Below are 25,907 nucleotides of genomic sequence, written 5' to 3' on the forward strand. Positions count from 1 at the left end.
TAAATATATAATATACATTATTAAAGTTAGTACTAGAGTACTTTCCCTTTAGAACCTATGCTATTCACAGCTATGTATATAATTTTAAAATACCGTTAACACCCCATCATATGTAAAGTGAAATGAGAACCGCTTAATTTTTTCGCGGTATCATTTAATTTTCCCGCCTATAGTTAGCTACTATTCGTAATATTAACTTCAAAATTCCGAAAGATTAAGAATTAATATTAAAACAATTATATGTTGTTAACGTTAAAAACAATCAAGACATATGAATAATAAATAATGAAATGGAAATTTAAAATTAGTGAGAGTCTTAAAGGTAAGGTTATCTTATAACGATACAATTGGCAGCACTGGTATTCTTCAGGGAGCTTCCACCAGTAGTCGGTACTCAACCGACTCGAACGTTTCACGTCTCCGTGCAAGAAGTGCGGGAGTGAAATAATAAAAATTAGGGTTAGTTACACGATATAATCGAATCGCGCATTCGACAAATAAGTGCGCGCGTAATTATTAATAATAAAAATTTTCACTTGAACAGGTGACATTATATCAAAATGAGTGGTCTATTAAAGCTGTCGTCTTTACTAGTGAGAAATCCTCCCACAACGACGTTGGTAAGTTGCTTTTCATTAAGTTATATAATTTTTAATCTAATGGTATATCTTTATCATATAATATCTAACATTGATCAATTACGTAAGATTGCTAACATATATTAATGGACCTGTATCGATTCACTGAATTTCTCTGTTATGAAAAATCATAATTCTTTACATCTATTTTAAAACCACGAATAAAGAAATATCTATTAAACCTAATATTTGAAATTATAATAATTAAAATATGCATTCGAAATAGATAAAAGAACGTTTAGCATATATCGAATGTCTCTTTTTTGCCGCACTTCCCTCATTTCTTACGCGCCACCCCACTAGTAACCGGCCTATACAATAATCGTGATTTTTCATTGCAAAGTAGGTAACGGTGATTCTAATTTCCGTTATCTTCATTAAACAGATAATTATTTATATATTTTTTATTTCAATATCGAATTTAAATAATCAATTATGAAATTAGAAGTTTAATTATAATTACGTATGAATTACCGGCATGGGAAGTTGACATTAGCGCGAAATTACATTCTTTAAATTATGATTTCATGTGTTATAAATTCAATGACTCTATTATCTTCAAGTTTCTCCGACTTATATTCTTCGTATTATGTTAATCACAAATGAAAATGCAATAGAATTATTTCAGAAGATTATTGAATCGTCAATTTTCACATTCAAGAATTTATGTGATGTATGATACTATATTTTAAATGTATTTTTAAACGAAAAATTTTTTGAATATATCTGTTCAATTTAAATTATATATAAATATATGATATATTTTTATAGAATAGAATAAAAAATTTGTATCTTTAATTATATATATTTTCTTTATAATGCTCTATATGATGAATAACAGATAATATAATGAATACACGTGATGAATATACAAATAATAATATCATGATTTTATTATAAAACAATCATTTTTAATTTGATAAGAGGAAATACTTTTTATTATAATTAACTTTCAAAAATTTAAATGATAATATATTTTTTCATTATATTTCATTAAAATTTTTCAAACATAGTTAACCTCTTGTTTATAATCATATGTCTTAATTAATTACATAATTTTATATATTATAATTATCTTAATATTATAAATTAATATTATAAATATTATAAATTATAATTATTAAAAAATATTTAAAAATTATTATTTATAAATTACTATAATTATTAAAAATTATAAAGTTGAATTAATAAAAAAATAATTTATTTTATTTTTAAACAAAATTTTGTTAAAATGTAAGTTTTAATTACGAAAAATTAAAACCAAGATTAAATTTTCGTTTAGATTGTTGATATTGCAATATCAATATAAAATTAATGTACTATGTGTGAAATAAGTATTAAATACCATATTATCGAATTATTTATTAAATCAATTTATGTTTTGCAATGATTTAAACAGTGTCATATTACTTTTTTCAATTCAATTTCTAAAACCATTTTATGTTTTATAAATAGAGCATTAATGCAATAATGGTTATCCTATATATATGAATAGTCATGTATGTATGTACATGCATACATGTACTTACATCTATGCATAGATACTATAGAATAAAATTTAGTTATGATTTTATAATTACTATATATATATATTATTTTTATTCTAATCAATCAATTATTTTTTCACATTATTTCAGAATAAATTAGGATTACCTGTTATTACAAATCGCAAATTACATTATACACCAGATGGCAAAGCTGCAAAAATCTCAGATGGTGTTTCTAAGCATTATCCATTAGTAGATCATACTTATGATGCTGTTGTTGTTGGTGCTGGTGGAGCAGGATTACGTGCAGCTTATGGTTTAGTTGCTGAAGGATTTAAGACAGCAGTTGTTACTAAATTATTTCCTACAAGGTCACATACTGTTGCTGCTCAAGGAGGTATCAATGCTGCCCTGGGTAATATGGAAGAAGATAACTGGCAGTGGCATATGTATGACACTGTGAAGGGATCTGACTGGTTAGGTGATCAGGATGCTATTCATTATATGACACGTGAAGCCCCAAAGGCAGTCATTGAATTGGAGAATTGTGGCATGCCTTTCAGTCGAACTTCAGATGGTAATATTGTTATAAAATATATTTAATATTATATGGCTTATTTATAAAGTATAGAATTCTTTTTTTAATTTTATATGAGTCATAAATATACATAATAACATAATATATTCATGATTTTTAAATAACAAACTACACAAGGAAAAGTTATTCAAACATCAATTAATTATAAACACAATCACATTTATATAACCAATTATCATGTGCTTATGAACTCATTTCTGACATGTCACTTGTATTTGTATCTGTTGAACAACCTGAAGTAATTGAATCAGTATCAGATTCAGTATAATTTTTATTCTTGTTAGGTCTTTTTGGTTCCTGCAATTAAAAGCATTTAGAATAAAATAAATAAATATATATATATATATATATATATATATATATATATATATATATATATATATATAAATTTACTTATTTTATTTGTAAATATTAAACAATTATCTTAAATAAGATATTAACCTTCTTTTTTTTTTCTTTCTTGCCAGGTTTTTCTTGTTTTTGAGAGTCATCAGTCTTTGGTTGTTCTATATTTATATTTTCAATTTTATATGTATTTTCAGTTTTCTGTTGATTTTGTTTCTTATTTCTAATGTCCATAGCTGCCTTTAAATATGGCTGTTTTTCATCAGAAGTCATTTTCTTCCATCTTTCACCAGCCATTTGAAATATTCTACTACTTTTTACACCATCATAATTCTATAAAAATAATATTTTTTTTAATATAATTCTATAAAAATAGTATTAAAACTAAATAAATGAATATTTTATGTTTAATTTGTGCTTACTTGTCTGAAATCCTGAACAAAATTTATAAAAGCATTGGAACTCCAATGTCTAGAACTTTTATATGGTGAACGAGAACGAGAATGGACCCTTTGGTTCAAACTATATAAATAATAAATATAATGAAAATCAATATTTATATAATTATAATTAATAAATTTAACACAAATTATAAAAATAAATAATAAAAATATATAAATTACCTATTTGATTTCAGTTTAGAATTTGATTTAGACTCTATTATTTTTTTAATTTGTTTACTTGTATTGTATTCTTCATCTTTAAAATTTTCTTCATTAGATCCATCACAATTTTTCTCTTGGTTTATATTTTTATCCATAATTGAATATATATAATTTGTAACTTTTTAATATTTATAACAATGTTTCAACATTTTTATTCAAAAACATTATTTTAAATTTGTTATTCTAAAGAAATAAATATTATTATTACCAAAATTTATAACAATATCAAAAAATATGTTGATATAAATTTGTTATTGACACTTAAAAATAACAAATTATATTTTATGGTTGCTATGTACTTAAATATATATTATTGCATTCTAGTAATGTGAATATGGTTATATTATATAATGTTAATTTTAAACTAAAGTTTGTATAATAGGAGAAGAAAAAATAAGAGTCAAATTATATATAAAATAATTATAAATTATTAATAAGTTGAATCTTTATATATATTCAAAATATTACATCAAATATAAAATTTTTCCTGAGATAATAATTTCTATTTTAGGTAAAATATATCAACGTGCTTTTGGTGGACAATCTCTGAAATTTGGAAAAGGTGGCCAAGCTCACAGATGTTGCTGTGTAGCAGACAGAACGGGTCATTCTTTACTTCATACATTATATGGTCAGTCCTTGAGTTATGACTGTAATTATTTTGTTGAATATTTTGCTCTGGATTTATTAATGGAAGATGGAGAGTGTAGAGGAGTGATTGCTCTTTGTTTGGAAGATGGTACACTTCATCGTTTTCATTCTAAAAACACAGTATTAGCAACTGGAGGATATGGACGTGCATATTTCTCTTGTACATCTGCTCATACATGCACTGGTGATGGCACTGCAATGATATCTAGAGCCAATTTGCCTAATCAAGATTTGGAATTTGTGCAATTTCATCCTACAGGTATAAAATAATGTGCAAAAGTTGATTTACTTCAAATGATCAAATACTAATATTATATTTATGAAATTATTTTAGGAATATATGGAGCTGGTTGTCTTATCACAGAAGGTAGTCGTGGTGAAGGAGGCTATCTTGTAAATAGTGAAGGTGAAAGGTTTATGGAACGTTATGCACCAGTTGCAAAAGATCTAGCCTCTAGAGATGTTGTATCTAGATCTATGACTATTGAAATTCGGGAAGGCAGGTAAATTATATGAACGCAAACAATATATTCAAATCGTACAATAAATAAAAGTAAATATTATTACTATCAAAATCAAAACAATCAAAAAATATGTTGATATAAATTTGTTATTGACATAATAAATCATTGCTACTATGGTTGCTATGTACTTAAATATTCTATTTGAGAAGAAATAAATGGAAAATTTTTTATTATTTTCCAATTTAGAAATATTGAAAAATGAATAAATAATATTTAATTTACAAAAAATTATTTGATTAAGATTATATCATAATATACATAACTTATTTTTATTTAGAGGTGTTGGTCCTGAAAAAGATCATATTTATTTGCAATTACATCACTTACCACCTGAACAGTTAGCAGCTAGGCTACCTGGAATCTCTGAAACAGCAATGATATTTGCTGGAGTTGATGTAACCAGAGAACCTATTCCAGTTATACCTACGGTACATTATAACATGGGTATGTATAACATTTTATTTTCTTTTAAAAAATATATTACTATATTTTATAAATCAAATCATAAATATGTTATATAATTTAATTTTATATTATTAAAAATTTTATTATATAGGAGGAATACCTACAAATTACAAAGGACAGGTTCTAACGAGAAAAAATGACCAGGATACAGTCGTGCCCGGACTTTATGCTTGTGGAGAATCAGCTTGTGCGTCTGTTCATGGTGCTAATCGTCTTGGTGCAAATTCATTATTAGATTTAGTTGTATTCGGCCGTGCTTGTGCTAAAACAATTGCAGCGGAAAATAAGCCAGGAGAAACTATTGGTCCTCTAAAACCCGTTAGCATAAATTTTTATTATGATTATCAGATAATATAATGCTAAACTATTATTATAATTTAAATTTATTTTAGAATGCTGGAGAAGAAAGTGTGGCGAACTTGGATTGGGTCAGAAATGCGAATGGTAATGTTTCTACTGCAGAATTAAGATTGAGCATGCAAAAAACTATGCAAACTCATGCAGCGGTATTCAGAACAGCTGAAACATTACAAGAAGGTACAATTTCAGATCAAAATTTAAAATTATTTTAAAAATGATGATATTTGAAATTGAAGTATTCTTAAATTTTATTAGGATGTCAGAAGATGTCTGCCTTATATAAAAAATTGAATGATCTTAAGGTGTTGGACAAATCTATGATATGGAATTCTGATCTTGTAGAATCTCTTGAATTACAAAATTTAATGATCAATGCCATGCAAACAATAGTAGCTGCTGAAAATAGGAAAGAAAGTCGTGGGGCTCATGCACGTGAAGATTTTAGAGATAGAATCGATGAATATGATTACAGTAAGTCATTAGAAAATCAAAAACCCAGACCATTGGATCAACATTGGCGAAAACATACACTCACAAAAATAAATGTTAGAACAGGAGAAGTAAGTATTAAATATAAAATAAATAATATAACTATTACTTTTTTTTGTTCAACTTAATAAGTTAAATTTCTTTTTAGGTATCTATCGATTTCAGACCAGTTATAGATAATACTCTAAACAAACAGGAATGTGCGACAGTTCCACCCGCAATTCGTTCCTATTAGAATTTTTTTTCGAAGTAAATTTTATTTTTTTTACATTTTTTTTAGTAAAATTTTTTGTCCTTATCTATTTAAAATTGTCTATATATAGGATTTGTATAATTTCTGTACAGGAAGGAGCAACCGACAAGGAGAAGTTACCGATATTCTATCATTACAATGCAGCAATTTTATTTATTATTGCACGTGAATCAGATCGTGCACCAAAGTGTAATTCTTGTCAATACTTGCACGTGTTGCAAGCAAGATTAGTTGTCCTTGTAGGATAATGGTGCTGAAATTATCTTCATTATTTTAAAGAAGATTTTAATCGATCTCTTAGCAAATCAATGCTACATTTATATAAATTGAATAGTAAAATATTCTAGCGTGATTCAGGCAGCAAATAATTTCACGCACAGATCTTTTAAGGGGGAACGTTCTGCCTACCTCTATACAATTTTCAGTATTTCTGTAATTCTCAGTCGGAATAATGTCTTTTTCTACCGAACAATTTTACAAATTCTATCTAATAATATTAAGAGTTATTTAATGAAGATATTTTGTACGATAATTCATGAGCTAGTACTCCCTAAAAGGTTGTGCAGCAAAAATATGCCACTTTAAATGCGGCTATATACTTAACATTAACAGGTTAACATAGAAACAGTCTTAATCACAAGAATAACAATTAAACTTGATTTGTTTGTGATCAAAACTTGATTATATTTTGTATTTGATAGTATAAATTTATTCTCTAATATAGAATAATGCTATTTGTGTTTTTAGTTTGGTGTGTCAGTACTTATATCATTATTCAATATGTAGCTTGGTTTGTATTTTGTTTGATTATCTGTTTCTAAGTTGCCTGTTACAACAGTCATGTATTATTTTTATCGTACTATATATTTCATAAATAATCTTGAATAATGTCGAAATCAAAAAGTACATGGATGAAATCGTGTACTTTAATATAATTTAATATGAAAAGATATGCTGTGCAGCATGATATGTACATAAACTTGTCAATAAAACAGAAATCTTCATTCTTCTACTTATAAAAATTATTTTTCCGTGTAAAGTGTATGTATAAAATTTTATCTCTTATTAAGTTGTATTTATTTTTGTTTATTTATTGCTATATTGTATTTATAAAAAAAACACTATATTCTTGACGAATATCGTTTATTAAACCCATAATAATAATAATAATTTTTATGTTTTGATCATAAATAAGAATTTTACGGATTAAATAAAAATTGCTACCAAACATATTTTCTAAAGCATTAAACTAGGCTCGTAGCTAATACTTCAGAAAATGTTTACAAGTTACAATTTAATTTAAAATGAGCATGGACTTAATGAATATGTTCTCACATACGAAACATTATACCATCAAAGAATACACAGATATGTTCAAAAATAAATTGTGCACAAATTATACAATCATTTTGTGAAATCTAATATTACAAACATTTTAATGAACGTTTTAAAAAATAATATGAAATGATAAAAATTCAATAAAATTATTGGCACCAACATAAATGCTTCTCTTTGATCACTTTTCTTGTAAGTTATATGTTATTTAACCAAAATTGAGTAGAAACGTGATATTACATGGAAAACCGTAAATGAAAAATAAGTTACAAATTTGCTACTTTTTACTCGATAAATTTAAAATTATATTTTGTAATTTTGCAAAATCGTAATTTTTTTTTATCCGAAACACGATGTATTTTTAATTTGTAAAAAGAAGTTTAAGTTTATTAATTCTTATACTTCGACCGATATTTCTCACAGCTTTGTTTCTTAAGTTAATTTTGTAATTCTTGACACTTGATATCAAAGATGCAATCGGACAAATAAAAATGTATCTTATTTAATATAATATACAAAAATCTACGAAATGAATTTTTAATCATATACAAAAAATTCACTGCATTTATAATTTAGTAATTTAAATTAAGATTAAATCGGTTAATATAATACAATAGAATACAATACAATACAAAAAAAAATCTTTTTATATATTATATTGCAAATTCTTTTTAATTATCAGACTAATAATCTTTCGATTTTCAGTAAAAATTTGATTTCTAATTTTGATTTAATGAATCTTTTCAATAGTATCAAGTAAATATATTGTTTCCTTTCTTTAGATTACTTTTTTCGTGTCACTTGAACTACATATTCAAAATATTAATTTTTTACAAATCACCCTAACATGAGAAATTTTACTGTTTAATCGCGTAAAACGTTACTTAAACCTGGAACGTTGTGCATTTCTTCGAGATCAAATTGCATTAATTAATAAAGTTCTAAAATATTCTTTTTTGTAACAAGCTAAACATGGGAATACTTATTACAGATCCGTAAAACGTAATGATATGAATGCGATGATGATTTAGAATAGAACAACTTATTCACGATCTATTACTATTTCGTACAAGTATCTTCTCGCTATCTTTGTCAAAATATTGCAACACTTCGTTACAGTAAAATATGTATGTATAATAAAACGCAATTTGAAAATTTGCAACAATGTTAACTAAGCATTAATATCAACAAAACATAATTATAATTCTCATTAATTTTTTTTAAATAATTACCAAATTACTAATTTATTAAAAATCAATAAATCAATTCATTAAATCAATTTTTAAAATTTAAAACCATTTTCCTAATTTATTTCGTGACATTTTATATAGAATTGTGTAATTGTTAAAATAATGAAATTACGTGTCGAAGTTTGCCGCAACAATTAATATACATTTCGAATAAAATATGATTCGAAATTTATAATAATACAAAGATATCGAACGTCATATTGCATTATATTCTTAATTATGGATCTATCAAGAAGCATCGTCGATAGCGAAAATTCCGCATAGTAATTTTTCGCCTTTTTAAATCCAGATGGCGCTTTAATACATGATTATGAAAGTAGCGATGTTCGCTAGAGCTCTGACAATAAGATTCTTCGCTAATGGATCGTTCAAACGTAATGCCATCGTCAAACAGGAAGCCATGGGAAAAGAACGGTTTCATTGTCCGATGTTATTTGTCCCCGTTCTTGCTTCTGAGGAACATAATGTATCATCTATGCATCCAGAATCTACATTCACACGTTTTCAACTCGCACAATGGTGGTGGGGGTGATGCTATATGGATGGTGATGGATTAAGTCTTGTGCATTGTTGACGGTATACGACAACGTCTTTCTATGTATTCGTCGTTGAACACCGTTCACGAAGTAGCTCGTAGCTTTTCCAACGCGGGCACCAATGGTTCCTCGATAGAAGGTCCGCAACTCAGTCCACATTCACCAATCCATCTTGCTTTACCACTGGCATGGGACTGTAAAAAAAAAAAAATAGTAGTTTTTGACTTGTTTGAATGATTTATTCTATTATACATTAAATATTCATAAAGTATTTATAAAAAAATAAAATTTATTTTTTAAATTATAATAAAATGATGTATTATATTTTTTTACAATTGTATTAATTTTAAAATAATAATATCAACTACTGTATTTTATTATCCTTGATCACATAGAAATAGTTATATATAATTTGTACCTTTCATTTTATTTTTAAATTTATTTTATTATATTATTTTTAAATCTATAAATTCTTAAAAAAAAAACATAATATTAGTAAATGTAATATTTATCTTTTGTTATATTTTTTACACACCATTCTTTAATCTTCAATCATTGATTAAAAAAGAAACGGAATTATTAAAACTCTATTATTATAAGTTGGCATTAAATTCAGCCTTTATCGACTGCTTCGCACGACCAACTTATTACAGCTTATCGCGAACAAAGCAGTCGTGATGTGACCTTCGCGTTAACATGGGCTATTGTAAATGCCATTCGTGAAATCGATAAGAGCAATTGTCAGTTTTACGTCTAATATCAAACATTAAAATTGATTTTTCTTTATATACTCTTTTGTTTATTTTCTTCTACCCAACAATTTAATTATAATCTGAAATTAATTAAAAATATTACATTTTATAAATGTGTTCAAATTAAAGATATTTAAAGATTTAAATTAAAAATAAATTTCTTTATTTTTTTTTAACACTTTCTGAAACATTTTTTTATTGTTTTTTTCTTCACGATCATGAATGTTCGTGTTTATTCGGGAAACAAATGGATAAAAATAACGAATCAATTGAGACTCTTTTTCGAAAATGTTTATAGAATACACAATGGGTCAAGGAGGAAAAAAAAATAGATCAAAAATAGATTCTTACCATAGTAAGGTCGCGTTTCCACGAGGTGCGGCAACGTCCGTCACAAAGTGGGCACGGTCGTTGAAGGGAATAACCACCACATTCACTACAATCGAGTGAGACGTGTTCTTCGCTCCACGAAACTCCGCATCTGTAAACACAAGAAATATATTTTTTGAGAATTAATGCGTGACATTAATTTTTTAATATTTAATAAAAAAAATAAAATATTCATTATAATAAAAATAAAATGACTATGTAATAGTAAAAAAAGTAAACTGATCATACAACAAAAGAAGTGCCTTAATACTTTGTTTTTATAATTATAAAATCATAAACTGGAATTAATTATAAATCCAATAGGTTATGAAAATGTTCCAAGTTCAACCATTGCCCTATAACTATAACATTTTTAATAAATAAATTTAGTAATCATAAAACTCCTGCGATCTTCCTAATTTAATTTTTCAGAAATTATTCTAATCTTCTAAAATATAAAAAATTATTATCTCAGTAACCAAATTATACCATTCTTTTATGTGAAACTTTAGTGTGAAAAATTAAGGTTAAAACCCGTGTAAACAAAAAATTTTAAAGAAGCACGATAATTTTAAAAATAACGCGATTTAAAAATAATCGTCAGGAAAGGAATTATCAATCGAATTTCAACCGAATCTATTATTTTGAATCATTCGAGTCGTAATGACGTAACATTTTATTGTTGAAACAATGGAATCCAGGAATTGAAAGATTTAAGCTGGATTTTTCCAACGCAGTCGATACGATGTCTAATATTAAGACAAAGGCATGTGTCGAGACAAACTCCTAACGTCTAAAACAAATTCAATCATTGCAACTTGGGATCATATCGGATTCTATTATCGATCTATTGTCGGCTTGACGTCGAGATAAGAGTTCAACTTCACTATACAGTCATAGAATTCTCGAGATTCTTATTTGTCTCGATATGTATGTACATGGCTTTTTCAAGTGGGACGATAGTAATTGTGCATACAGGACGATCGTGAAGCGATTAGAAGTCAATAGCCCAAGGAGAGCGCATAATTACCGACCTATATTAAAAATGATGCGAAGAAAGAACCGGTTAAGTTAATCGTTTCTGGTAACTTCTACTACTATTTACTTGCTATTAATCACAGCAAATGAAGAAAACAAATGTTCAATTCTAAATGTTTGCGTGACACGTGCATTAAATGTAACCTTATTTTCAGAATTCAAATTGTTTTTTAAAAATTTGAGGTTAGGTTACTTTTTTCTTTTTGCTATAATTAAAATTCATTTTTAATCATCGTGTTAACTTACGTGAAACAAGAATTCAATTGAGCACGAAGTTCCTCAATAGTAAGGATCGTATCCTGATACTGAGGATGAGATCCTTGGAGGCCATCGTCAACGCTTCCGCACGAACTGTGGCAGGACAAAGAAATGTTGCTTCTGCAAAACGATAAAAAGGATCGATAAGTATTCGTGTTAGTTTGTGAAAAAATTTTCTACATCGTTTTAACCGTGTAATTATATAATATTTATTCCTTATGTTATCGTCATTTACAATATTCCAAGAAACAACTTTTATTTTGATACGTAAAAATGTTACGTAACATAGGACGATATTTCGAAGAAAGATTGAAATCATTGTTTTTTTTTCCAAAGAATTGGATAGGAGAAGAAGAATTATGAAATTTAAATTAATTTTTATACTATAAAGACAAAGATTAAAGACAGATCTTTTCCATTTTAATTCTATTCTGTTCTTCAAATTCAAAAATACAAGATATTACTACGGAAGTCAAAAGTAAGCAATCATTACTTAATTCGATAAAATTAATTTTTTTAACAAAATTTTGAAAAATAGTATCATAAGATTCGTGTAAATATAAATGGAATTTTTCGACAAGAAATTTTATCAAAAATTCTTTGATCGAGTGATTGTAAACGAGTCAGATTTCTTTAAAATCAAGATGAATATATCAAAAAGTTAACCTCGAAGATTTTTGTACATTCAATCGATTTCTTTTTTTACCGATCTTTACAAATTCATTGCTGCTCACATCAGTAATTATAAAATTAAAATTTACGTAAACAGATATATCAATTTCGTCGTTTCCACCAATTTAATAATAATCGATCAAAAAGATATATACACACATGTATATATGTGTAATATAAATGATTAAATTTGTAATTTATTTAATTCTTTTGCCCAAAGATTTAACATTTTATCAAAATAAAAAATGTGTTCATAGAATTTTAGAGAAGTTACTCGAATACTTGTGAAAAGAGAGGAAAAAAGGCTCTCAAATAACTGAGATAATTGGTTCGTATATCGATCGATAACGATCGAGCAAAAGTACTAATGGAAGCAAATTCTTCTATTCACTTATCACGTTTCGTTTAAATCGTGATCGATAGAATCGATACTCGCGTGATATTTCTACTGAATATTCGAGAAAATGGAAAACTGGTGCGACAGAGAAGCAGGAAGGAGAATAATGTAGGTACGAATGCATATATGTGTATGCATAAAATGTATGCAGCATGGAAATCAGAAAGAAAAACGTTCCTTTCACGTGATGCTAACGTGAACGAGCATGTAATAAACGTATTCGTATGAGTTATGTGCATGTGTGAAAGAATGACGCGCAAAAATCTTGGAATTAGTAAATCTCTGCTGTCTTTTTTTTACCATTCGTAATATTCATTAATACTTGAGATGATTTGCTAAGAAATCTATGGAAAGGGAACAAGAGAGAAAAGAGGTTATGTTTGTGTATATTATCGGTCACGTTATAGGAACAATCCGTTTCCATATAGGTTAGGATTGTCTAAATTGTCACATGACGAATATGTGAGTACCACTTATATCAAATTATAGTCGATTAAAGATAAGTGAATTTAATTTACACCGTAAAATTGTGTAAATGACCGCTCTTATTTAATAAAAAATGTAATTACACCATAAAAATGATAAAACGATAAAATATGAATTCTATTATTATGCCTATATACTTTTCTTAGGATATTTTCTTTTATAGGTTATTGAAATACTTGTATAATAATATATACTTTTATCAAAATTTATGAATTGTAAAATAATAATAATCAATAAGATTAATCGATAAGAATAGAACTTTTAACTGTATTAAAAATTCAATATTAAGATGTGCAATAAAAATAAATTTATATATGTTTTATGTTTTAGAAATCATAATTCTTTTTAATTTATTCGAAAATAATTTTCCTCCCTATAAAATCTCTTCTTTCTATAAAATTCATGAACGCTTATTATTATTGTATATTCTTTCACAACTTTATTGAAGATAAATTTTACTTTATTAACCATATTTGATAAAATTAAAAGCTTTACAGAAGAGAAAATTTAGAAATTTAAATTCAATTTATCCATCTATTTCTTCGCTCAATTCACTTCATTCAATTTTCGAAGAATCTCCTATATACTATTAATATACCAATAATATTTATCATCGATATTATTTTTTTAATTATTTTTTTCTTTTGTCTCTCTAATTTTTTTTATTTACATTCCATGCAATTTATATTTATCTATTAATAAACATATGCCTCTCACACATTATTTTAATTTCATTATTATCATTTTTACTTCATAAATTTCTCCTTTTTCCCTCTTCCCCTCTGATTATCATCATCAATAATTTATCTACTGATCTTTGACGTAAATTTTAAATTTTTCTTGTTTTTCTCACTTGTAGGATAACTTAAAAGTAAATTATGCAAAACTGTTCAACGGTTTGTCTTTTGCACATGACACGTGGTAACAAATTTGTGCGCATTATTAAACAAGAAAAAAAACATAACCGCGTAGGTTGAAGGATACACCTCTTTCTCTCTTTTGTCCAGCAATTTCGAGAATTTCCGGCACGCGTTAAGTATTAATTAACTGCGATGATGAAGTTAAACGATGCATTGTGAAATTCTTCGTACAATACAAGTATTGTATCGTGTAAATATAAATGGAATTTTTAACCACGAAGCTGAAATATTTGAGAAATCAATATTATAATAAATTTGTAAAATATATAATAATAATAATAATAATAACAATTGAACAACTCACAAAAATAACTTTGTTTCAAATTTTTTCTTCCCATATTTTTGCATTACACATTTATGTTACTTTAACACGTTGCCTTTTCATGTCTTTGATGCCATTTCTGAACATCCGTCTCGTCGTTAACTTGGAATAATGCAACTATCTCACAAGAATTAATGTTAGGATAATGTTGATTAAATAAAAGATTGATAAATGGAACGATGAAAATCGAGGAAAATCGTGAACATAAGAGAAATTTACTAATATAGAGGAAAACTTCTGAGAATTCTTAAAAATAAGATAAGTTCGATTCAGGGATATAAACTATGTCTACTTTTAGATTTACTAGAAATAAGTTTCCACCAATGATTTACATGAAACTGTGCAACATCTCCTCTTTAAATAGAACTGGACGGAACAATGATATTGATTTAAATCTGACAATATTTTTTAAATGTTTCCTCTTCTTTTTCTTTGTCCTTCGTGATTTTTCAATGGCGTAATAAGTACAGGCGCCATACTGCAGCCACGTGCCTGAATTATGTAAAATAAATTCTACGAATAATGCATTTAAAAATAATTCCACAAATTTAGATAATTTTTTTTTTTTTTTTTTTTTTTACTTTAAATGCAGAATATTTATTTCAAGTGATTTAACATCATGCTCCTGCTGTTTCTCGAATTACTGAAAAATTTTATTCAAGCAATTCGAAAAAAATAGATTGAATGAATCAAATTCCATCAAATTTAAATTGAAGATCCTGTGAAAATGTCATAGAAAAATATATGAAAATCGTGTATTTTCGTGCTTTATGAATCGCTGAAAGATGATCATCCGTAGATAAAACAGAAAAAAAAAAAAAAATGATTCGCGAAATTTTTAATGATCTCTTTTCAAAGTCGGACACAATCACATGTTCCGCGCAAAAATGTTTTCAAAATATTGAAAAATTGGGAAACAACTCACCCATGGCGAGAAAGACTCTCAGTAGCTGGTTGCACGGTTGTAGTCACAGACATGTTGTTTTGACGAGTTAAAACTGCAATAAAATGGATAACAGTATTAATAAGCGAATAATCGAAGGACGCTTGTTATTGCGCCTAGTGTTTTATAATTGTTATCGTTAATCGATAGATTGTACTCGTTAAAAAAAAAAAAAATTCCCCTATATAACAGCAAGAGGAAGTTATATTATAGAGGAAGGAATCTAAAATCTTACTATTGAAGAGATGCTTACAAAAAAAATCCTTGAAAGACTTTTACCAAGAATTCATTTTTATTTGCTTCTCGTCTGTACTAATCCAAGGTCTAACTTATCATAAGAGTTTAAAGAAGTCTTAGAGTAATTAATTGTATCGTTAAAAGCCTTAAAGAAAATTGATGTACAATAAACAATATTTGATTATAAAAAAAAAAAAATACAATGATTTTTTATGCGCTATAAAATCGATTCAGCAATTGAAATTTTCAAAATAATATTTACTACTTCTGCAATAAAACTTGGATGATATGTGCAGGATCGATAAATCGATATTGATGAGAATCACGAAGTATAATCATTGAAATTAAATAAAATAAGGAGGCTAATTGTACAATAAAAATGATAGAAAATTAAAATGAAAAATCTACACGTTCCTACTTATTTTTTAATAAACGAAAGAATTATTAAAATCGGCGAACAAATTGCAGCGTGTAAACAGCGAAGGACACATCCGCGATAAGTTTCACCTTAGATAGCCTCACCTTGGCACAGAACAGACATTTACTTTCCCCCCGGTGAAACGAAAGCCAACTGATACACACCGCACATGCGCTCTGAATTCTTTATTTCGACCAATCCGAGTTTTCTTCGACGTAACACATTGTATAATCCGTTCTATGACCGTTTCTTTGTCTTTTTTACACGATGAAAACAATTAACGATGAAAATGAAATAAAATAAACGTAATTCAATCGCATTTGACCAACAAAATTTAGATCTCGCAAATTGAAAATATCGCGAAGAGTAATAAGTTTTATCGTATCGTTTTTCTTCCTTTTTCGATTTACCGACACACGGTATATACACGGTGTTTCGTATTGAAAATCATTTTGCACGATAAAAAATTGAATCGAGCAACGTTACAAATAGTACGACAATAAAACGAGATTCGAAATATCGATACAGGGTCGAACGGGGGAATGTCAAGGATTTTATTATTGACACATTGGCAATTCATACCTGATTTTATTATCGACCGTCCACGTAGAAAAGCCTTGATGTATTCTTAGAAAAGCAAATCAAGGTGAGAAAATTGGTGTCTCGATAATGAATTTACACAAACGATTTTTATTTAACGCACAAACAAAAGAGAGAGAAAACGTTGTTTAATTGCAGTACGTATGCGGAAGAAACGCGCCTCGTCTATGGATCGAAACGATTAACAAGCTCGACTTAAAATACATTTTCGATTTCGATTCGATCAGTTTAAAATTGGCGCTTAAAAATTGTACACACGTTGCACGCATTATGGCGACTATGAATTTTGGAATGATTATAGCTGAATCATCGAAGTCAGACCTCGAACGAATTAATTGCCGAGCGATAAATCATTGGACAATTGCTAATTATATCGTGACGAAATTTTAACGCTTTCGTCCGTAAATCTTTTCAAAATCGGTATTGAACGGTTCAATGAAGCAATGATCACGTGAATCACAAAGGAATTACGAAGGGAATAAAATAATTATTCTGGCCATTCTATATCTAAACAATGTGTCGAGGGGGTTTACGTTTTCCTTAACTTTATTACGTTAGAGGTTCCAGAGAATTCCATTGTTTATTCCGATGTTATAAAAGATTGTTGTTATTTAGTAGCGTATTCAAACGAGTCATTTCTAGTTACGCGCAATTGTCAGATGATCCATTTGCTCGTCGATTACCATGTAATTTAACATAAGATTTCCTTTGGTGAATTTTTTTTTTTTTTTTTTTTTTTACTTAAAGTACTCGAAGTACTTGAAAAGTTGACGTCGCGCTTAAAATACTTTATCGTACGATGGAATTTAAAATCGGTATATATTCGCAAGTTTCGAAGAAACTTGTTCGAGAGAAGCTAAACTCGTTTAATTACCATATCAATTTAATTAATTCAGTAACAAGTATATTGGTTATCTTCACCTATCAATCGTATAAAATATGTTATACACGTATTAAATGCGCATTAAATGCAAATTTAATTAATTAGGAGAAAAAGGAAAATGTAATATCGCCAAGAAAAATATTTTTTTTTTTTTTTTCAAAAAAATACGATTGATCGTATTGCTATTAATAGACGTGGATTAAACATCGATTTTGTGCACGAGTGTCCAATTATATATATATATACAAAATATTCGTGAAAAAAAGATTTTACGATTCGCAGACATGATGGAATCGTGGTCGAAAAAAAAAAAAAAAAAAAAGAAAAAATGTGTCACCTTCACCTGGAAGGAGAGAAAAACAGAGAGAAATAAAAATACGTAACGCGTAATTTTCCAACTCGTTCGATAGGCCTGTACCAACGTATTTTATTTCACAATACGTCTGTAATACGCTTAATAACGAGGAACGTCGCGTTGTAAAAAAACCGATAAATATTTTTCTTTGACGTCATCATTGTTTGCAATAGTAAGCTTTCTTATTGAATTCGCGTGACGAATACGTGCACTGATTCACTGAAATGTTTTTACATTCTTAACTTTCAATCGCGTACACGATCGATGTTATATCTACCTTTAAAAGAACATCATGATGGGATTATATGTGATCGTTATATATAATATAGTTTCTTTTATAAAACCATTATTTTTTTTTATTTATAAAAAAAAATATATATATATATATATGATAATAAATTATAAATTGTAAAATGACTACAGTGTGTAGAATGACTGGACAAAAAAATCGATATCGTGTAAATTGAAAAAAAAAAAAAAAAAAAAAAGAAGGCAAGAAAAAGAAGAATCGAAAGAAATAGAATTCGTATTTGCATAACTAAACTAAACACAAGCGCAATCGCAATAAACTTGAAAATAAATGCACAGTTTTCTCATTATCGCAAAAGGCATAATTTTCTTTAATATTCACGCGTATATATTTTTCGCGACCAATGAACCCAAAGTTAATTCATTATTTAATATTTATTAGATAGATGCATTTATAAAATACAGATAAGTAATTACGTTTTTCATGAATATGTATTACGATATCGTACATATAATGAATATTTTTTTGTTATTTTATCATTATATAAAATTAAAATTTTTTTTATTTATATCGATTTACGATTGTATCGATATTCTTATTATTCAAATATTTTTTATTCCTTTATAAAATTTTGTACACTTTTAATAGATTTTAAAAGATTGTTATCTTTCAAAAAAAAAAAATCATGATGATTATAGATATTTTGACTGTGTTGGACAAGCGTGGACTAAAAAATAAAAGGATAATGGAAAAAGAGCAAAGAAATTGCTAATAAAGGATATTCTCACGTGTCTCGGAGCTATCCATTTCTAAAAGCATTAGTACAGTCGTAAAAATAAGCGAATCTAAAAATATACAAGTTATTTTTAATTTAAACTCCAAAGTAGAAAACGTAGAAGAGCATCGTTCTATAGTCATGTCACATTTTAACTAAACATAGAACATCTGAATCAATTCAACGATTCCATTTGTACACATTAAACATTATGATTGTAATAATATTATCCAATTTTTATATTTACACGCTTTAATTTTTACGATTTAAGAAAGGTATTCAATATATTCTAGCATTTTTAAAATTATTCGAATATCTCTCACAGACTAATCAACTGGTTTAACTCTCAAAATATTCAAGAACTTTGACCAAAAAGTTGATCGCCCTTCCGTTATTTTCGACCAACATTGGCAAATTCACGAGATAACGAGTATCTACTGCGCAGGTAGTTTTTGTTCACTCGATATCTCATAATCCTCATAAGTTCTGATACGCTTTCAATTTAATCCAAAAATTTATCGATTTTCGATACTTCGTTGTTCGATTAGAGCACAGAAAAATTTCACCGTGGTTGAAACTTTCAATGAAACGTGAACATGACGTTACAAAGCCACAAGGTGACGTATAGAAGACTTGAACAATTACGCTAAGAAAGTATTGACGTAGTAATTCTATTATTTACAACATAATACAGAGGACGTAATAACGTAATACAGAGGATTCCTTCTATCTAAATAAATTATAGATACTGTACCTAAACTGTACATATAGAATATTTAAGTATCGATTATTTTATCGAATGAGAGAGAGTTTTTCATATTACATTTAAAAATATAGTTTATATTGTTATTTATAATTTTATTCTAAATGAATATTGAAGTAAAAAAAACATTGACTAGAGTGAAAATCCGATTATTTTACAACATTTTTTTATTCTTTTCACGTGACAAGCCTCTAAGATTAACCTCAAGATGCTTTCGCCTCTTTCAAGCCGTTAGTTTACGAAGAAAACGGGTTCGGGAACTGGCAAGCATCCCGAGGCGGTTAGTAGTCGAGGTATCTTTTCGTGCGATTACGATCTTTATGTTCTATTCGTATACCAGAATAGAAGAGCCTTAAGAAAAAGGTGTGCAAATATAGGATATTATGTGGCTCATAAGTGGTCTGAAGTCACTGACTATATTCGAATTCTCGAATATTCCTCGGAAATTAAAATTTTATTTAATTTTATTTAATTTTATTTTATCCCTCACGTTATTTCAAGTTTTATTATGTGAATTAAGTTTTATTATATGAATTTTACGTTTAAATATAAATGAAAAAAAAAAAATGATTTCAAGTTTTCAAGTTTAATATTAAGAAGTTTTTATAGATACGATTCAATAGTATAAAACGTTCAATATAACGATTTATTTGATTAAATTGAATTTAATATTTATACTTTATCGTATTTTGTTATGATATATTTCATTTGATAAACGTTTATTTAATTTTTTTTTATGTAATTTTTGTTTAGAAGACAAAAGAATATATTTATATTGTACGATCCATTCGTATTCGTTTTCAATTCCAATGTATTTTAATTCATTTGTTTCGCATATTTCGACAAAATTTTTTTTTTTAACTTTTCATTTCATTATTTTTCAATAAAGACAAGATGGAAGCGGATATGCGTTCTATATAGTACGCTTTCTGTTCGCTTTCGAGTGGGCACGGACCTAACCTAAATGTGCGACCTATAAGTTCTTCACCCTCATGATTTACAGAATAGCTCAAGATGAAAACGTCAATTTATTCTTTTCTGTAAATTTATAGATGGATAGAACCAGTCATATTATAATTTATGTTACTTATAATTTTTTTGCAAATAATTGTTTGAAAAAATTTTCTATGAAAAATTTTACTATCATATTTAATTGAGAAGCAGAAAAAAAAGTTTCTCAAAAAAAAAAAAAAGCTTTCAATGTCATTGATTCACGATTTATGTTGAATGGTACTTTCGATACTTTGTACATTAACATTATTCGAAGGGGTTGAAACGAGGCCAACAACCCTCGAGATCATGACAATCTCTCGAGATACAGGAGAGAGAAGCTGAATTCGAGATATCGATCGACCTCGTCGACTATTCTGGTTAAACTCCCACGCGGATGCATGGATACAAAGTGAACACGGAATCAGGTCGTTTTAACTGAGATGGAATGGAAATTCGATTTATCCTATTTTTTACAGTTTCCTGTTTGGAAATATGCCACAAAAGAAGCAACAGGAAAGCTTCTTTGTTTATGATACATGTATCCTTGTATCAACTGAGAAATGTTATTGCGTATTAGTTGGGAAATATCACGTTAGATTATAAAAGTTTTATATTAAGAGTTTAAATACGATAGAATATTTTATATTTAATAAAATACAATATGATTTATATGAAACTATTTAAATAATCTGAATTATTAAAAATTTAATCGAATCAGAATTTCGTGATTAAAAATATGGACAAATAATTACAAATACAATATAACCTATATGAAATATAACGTTCACGTTAGTCGCGTAACAACAAAATACGTTCCACTGACTTTATATAATCGTAACATTTGAATTGTCGAGAAGCAACGACATTGCAAGGACCTTCGTTGCATAATATTCGCACAGAATTATAAAAGAATTTCTTTTTCTAGTTAATAACACTAAATATGGCAAGAGAAATTAAAAATTTCTCCAACAGAGAAGAAGACACGATGTATAAATAATATAGTTTCTCACAAAAAATTAGCGTAAAAAAAATGTAAATTGTGGCCTTTGCAAACATTTATTAAAGTGAAAACAGAAAACTTTAATTACATCGTAAAATGTTTTATGACAGGAAATGAGACATGATCTTCGTAAAAATTCGAAGTAGAACATATTTTATGAGAAAAAACAAAAAAAAAAATCACTTTTAATTATTCTCATGAATTTTAAATACGTATAATTATATTTACGTTTGATTGATTAAATGAGAAAATTTTAAATGTATTAAAAATAAAAATTGGTAAATAATCGTGAGGTTAATCCTCTTCGTATTATTGAATTTTATGTTTAGACGAACGATGAAAATATTGCAAGAGACATGCATGAACGAAACGGGTAGGAATGCAACGAAGCGTTAACAGGATTGAGAAATTAAAATTCCACCTCTGGAATTTGCCGTCACACGAGTGGCGTAACGGGTTTCCAGCAAGCCTTTACACAAACAAACCAAGTAACATCGAGGTATGACCTCGTTCGTCGGCCACAGACGATGTCTTCGCAAAATTAACCACTCACCCGTGTACCCGTTTGTCGATCGAAACACGCAATGCAAACATTCCAAACTCTTAAAAATGTTACCAACCTTACAATCAAAAACTTGACTTTATCGTATTTAAGATTTACGAATTTTTAAACAGTTGGTAACTTTTTCATTAATCGAGGATGTTAAAAATTCAAATGTTTAATAACGTAAATGTTTAATAGTAAGAAATAATAATGCGTCAAAAAATTTTTTACGTCTAACGGTTCTTCGATCATCGACCTGAACTCAAAACTTTGGTCGATGGACGATCGTTGGGCGTCACAAGGAAGAAACCAATCTGAAGTTAGTCATGAAGTTTGCCGTTGAGAGTATTGATTCCCACGCTACGTTCGTCTCTTCGCTTTCTATGCATGTGTCGCTTCTAAACCTTCCCCTCCCCCTCCCTTGAATGTATAAGACCCTTCTTATAGATTGTACTGTTACTTTTGAAAGCGAAACTCTACCGTTTCCCATACAAACGACGTTCGATGTAAAAAGAAAATCTTAGTGCTCAGCGTGCTTTCTTAAAAGGAAGGCATGGTGAAAGCATGGTGAACACAAAGAGAGATAATCCGATGCTTCGTTACAAAAGTCGCATAACGAGACACTTTGTTTCAATGTTCACGGTTTCATCAAATTAAACATCGATTCAATTTTTCTTTTTAACACACATATTCATGTACACTGTTGTTCTTACACAAATATTAACGCGATCTGCGACGTTTGTAATTTGTGGATTTGTGTGCGCATGGCAATGTGTATAAACTGTGAAACTTACATTTCGTAGAAATCTTCGAAAACTGGACGGCAGATGAAGCACAAAGTATGCGCACTGTCTTTCACTACGTTTTCGAACTTCGATAAATTCAAACACGTACGAAACGTCGAACCTCGGCGTATAAGCGACGGTTACGAATTTCGTATGAAAAAAAAAGTCAAATCAGACAACAAAGACATGAAACAGCTACGATGTTTTGAGTCTGACTGAAGGTAGTGCAGTTGTGTAGGAGCCTTTTATAACCGCGGTGTGGGTTGGACGGCAATCGTCGGACGATGCGATAGTGGGGAGAGAGGAAAGCTGAGGCAGAAAACCCCCATCTGCGCAAGTACGAGTAACTGTGTATGTATGTGTATGTGTATTTAAGATTGGTGTGTGCGGGCACACAGGAGGAGCAGGGATTCTCCGCGCGTGGCGCCGGCGTGTACGGACACATGTTCATAAATAAATAATGAACGGCTCATACGATAACGAATCTTATCGCTGTTGAATTTTAGAGATTCGACGATGCCCGTGAAGAAGACGTAGAAATTTTACTGTTCTTTGTATTTCAAGAATACAAGTTCGTTTAAAAATATAAATATATTTTATAATATTGAAATTTCAAGCTATAATTTTATACGTTTGACGGAAAGCGATGTTGTAAGAATAAGGAAAACATACTTGACAAACTTTTACACAGTTACAGATGTATATGTATTGTATGTAGGGGAACAAGGAATGCAATCAAAGACAAAAAGATCTCCCACGCAGCAGGATGTAAGAACCCGAGGAAACGAAAGGCAGTGTGTCACGTGTGCACACACCCCGCCAAATTATGCGGAAAAAAAGAAAAGCGTAGGTTTATCTTTAACGTTAAAATGTCACCGCCCTCGGTGTTGCATTCATAAGCGGGCATACGTCAAGCCACCTTTTGCAGATTAGACGCGGCAGGGATTCTCAAATTCAACGATACGTTATTGGTTATCTATCGATTTCTTGTCGTCTTTATGCTTTCTGCGTCTAAATGAACGAACAAAGGAAAGAAGACACGCGCGATTTACCATTTTTCAAATTGCAATCCATGAAAATGAAAATTATAAAGCATTTCGGAAATCAAATTATCCGGCTCTTTCTTAAAATTATAACATTTAGAGTTATCAAGACAAGACAAGACTATCGTAACATTTTTTAATCTTATAACTTTTCTTTTTTAACTTAATATTCATTGGATATTTTTTGGAAAATTAAATATTAACTATTTCAATGTCTTCGAATGTCTTAAATTCACTGCACTACAATTCAAACGCAATTACGAAAACGATTATACAATATGACTTAAAGAAATAGTAATTGGTTTTCGTTCGATTTTTTGCAAAATTTCGTACTATTTACAAAGATCGAAATTTTACTCTGGCCTACCAATGCAAATATCAATTTTAATCATTTTCAAATGTAAATATTAAATATTTTCAAATTAGACCAAGAGGTAAATATGAATTTTTTAATTTTTTTCAATTTTTTTCATTTTTATCGAATTAATACTGCGAACAGAATATATTTTTATATAATTTACAGTACAGAGAATCATTGTATTGTTAATTTTTCATTATTCTTACTCTCTTAATAGCACTTAAAATTTTTTAAATTAAATTTATGTAATTTTAATAATAAAGATTCAATAATAATCGTGAATTTATTTAATTTTATAAATATCGATTTTTATCGATATCGATTTTTTTTTTTTAGAACGAAGAATGATTTTTGAAATAATTTTTGAAAATATTTTTCATCAAAATTCTTCGAAATATATATGCTTTAAAAAAAACCTGAGATAATATTAACGATTAAATTAAAAAATGGGAAAGTATGGAATGTAATATTAACGACCTTGTCTTTGTAATATTATTAAGTAAGGAATTTTAAGATAAGAAATCAGATAAAATCGGAAATTCCGATTATCGACCGGTACACAATCGTTAGATCGATTATTGAAAAAAAAAGAAAGATCGATATTTTTATTGAGATTTTCGACGAAGATGAAAAGGATAAAATAAAATATTTATTTCGCGTAATAATTAAAAAAAAAAAATTCTCTAACTATAACAAGATATGTTTATCATAAACTCGAGTCATTAAGCAATGTCATTAAGATATACATACTTTTATCTTTTAATCTGCTTCGTGAAATATATATCCTACTAAACAGATATTCATGTAAATTTAACATTCCGTGACACAACATGGCCTCGTTTAAAAGCCATGTTAATTAAGGAACCTATTAAATCGGTCAAAAGTTTGTATATCATAAACGTGTCTTCTTTTAAATAACCTCAGATGTAAAGACAAAAATAAAAGATAAAAATTTCTAAATGACTAACTTTCCAAATATTAATTCTCAAAACGTTTATTTTTTTTTTTTTAAACTCATTAATAAATCGAATGCCTAATTTATTTCTATAATGAATTTAATCAATTAGCAACGTTTAAAAAAAAAAAGAAAAATTCTTCAAAATGTCAACGAAGAAGAAGAAGAAGAAGAAGAAGGAAATTTACCCTATTA

The 25,907-nt window shown here is 28.1% G+C and overlaps 3 protein-coding genes and 1 long non-coding RNA gene across 6 annotated transcripts in view; 1 reads left to right on the forward strand and 3 right to left on the reverse strand.

The window, feature by feature from the left end:
• The first annotated feature begins 321 nt into the window (after positions 1-321).
• Positions 322-7,487, forward strand: SdhA (succinate dehydrogenase, subunit A (flavoprotein)). Of its 2 annotated transcripts, none has more exons than XM_086908137.1 (11): positions 322-459; positions 545-620; positions 2,276-2,702; positions 4,245-4,643; positions 4,719-4,887; positions 5,186-5,352; positions 5,465-5,691; positions 5,766-5,910; positions 5,989-6,293; positions 6,371-6,471; positions 6,546-7,487. In XM_086908137.1, exons 2-10 carry the CDS (start codon positions 561-563, stop codon positions 6,455-6,457), a joined length of 1,986 nt encoding a protein of 661 aa, XP_086764263.1. In that variant the 5' UTR covers positions 322-459; positions 545-560; the 3' UTR covers positions 6,458-6,471; positions 6,546-7,487. The 2 variants fall into 2 exon arrangements, with proteins under 2 accessions (XP_086764263.1, XP_003690899.1); XM_003690851.4 differs by having other exon boundaries at positions 6,568-7,487.
• On the reverse strand, positions 2,743-4,251 carry LOC105737362 (uncharacterized). Its single transcript, XM_012495081.3, has 4 exons — positions 3,692-4,251; positions 3,491-3,590; positions 3,165-3,401; positions 2,743-3,020 (listed from the first exon to the last, which is right to left on the reverse strand). The coding sequence occupies exons 1-4, from the start codon at positions 3,826-3,828 to the stop codon at positions 2,907-2,909; spliced, it is 588 nt and encodes a 195-aa protein (XP_012350535.1). The 5' UTR covers positions 3,829-4,251; the 3' UTR covers positions 2,743-2,906.
• Positions 7,488-7,601: 114 nt separating the features above from the next.
• The window catches only part of Pino (protein pinocchio), a 50,535-nt gene continuing 32,229 nt past the window's right edge, over positions 7,602-25,907 (reverse strand). For both annotated transcript variants that reach the window (XM_012495080.2, XM_086908141.1), the window contains exons 3-6: positions 15,736-15,808; positions 12,002-12,133; positions 10,700-10,829; positions 7,602-9,790 (exon numbers count right to left, since the gene is read on the reverse strand). In XM_012495080.2, coding sequence (XP_012350534.2) covers positions 9,680-9,790; positions 10,700-10,829; positions 12,002-12,133; positions 15,736-15,808 — 446 coding nt within the window. In that variant the 3' untranslated portion in view covers positions 7,602-9,679. The remainder of the gene's footprint in view (positions 9,791-10,699; positions 10,830-12,001; positions 12,134-15,735; positions 15,809-25,907) is intronic.
• LOC147657590 (uncharacterized) lies at positions 15,062-15,556 on the reverse strand. Its single transcript, XR_015292081.1, has 2 exons — positions 15,392-15,556; positions 15,062-15,302 (listed from the first exon to the last, which is right to left on the reverse strand). It is a non-coding gene; the product is annotated as an uncharacterized LOC147657590 (long non-coding RNA).

This window comes from Apis florea, unplaced genomic scaffold (genome assembly GCF_048593485.1).
Source record: "Apis florea isolate Af1SG1 unplaced genomic scaffold, ASM4859348v1 contig_3068_pilon, whole genome shotgun sequence".
Lineage (NCBI taxonomy): Eukaryota > Metazoa > Arthropoda > Insecta > Hymenoptera > Apidae > Apis > Apis florea.

What these genes read in the sequence shown, in the direction of transcription:
- SdhA (XM_086908137.1), top strand. Translation starts at nt 561, where the DNA reads ATGAGTGGTCTATTAAAGCTGTCGTCTTTACTAGTGAGAAATCCTCCC. An exon ending in ATCCTCCCACAACGACGTTG is followed by an intron (nt 621 to 2,275) that starts GTAAGTTGCTTT and finishes ACATTATTTCAG; the next exon opens with AATAAATTAGGATTACCTGT. An exon ending in TGTGCAATTTCATCCTACAG is followed by an intron (nt 4,644 to 4,718) that starts GTATAAAATAAT and finishes AAATTATTTTAG; the next exon opens with GAATATATGGAGCTGGTTGT.
- LOC105737362 (XM_012495081.3), bottom strand. Translation starts at nt 3,828, where the DNA reads ATGGATAAAAATATAAACCAAGAGAAAAATTGTGATGGATCTAATGAA. An exon ending in TTGTTCAGGATTTCAGACAA is followed by an intron (nt 3,402 to 3,490) that starts GTAAGCACAAAT and finishes TTATTTTTATAG; the next exon opens with AATTATGATGGTGTAAAAAG. An exon ending in AGAAAGAAAAAAAAAAGAAG is followed by an intron (nt 3,021 to 3,164) that starts GTTAATATCTTA and finishes TTTTAATTGCAG; the next exon opens with GAACCAAAAAGACCTAACAA.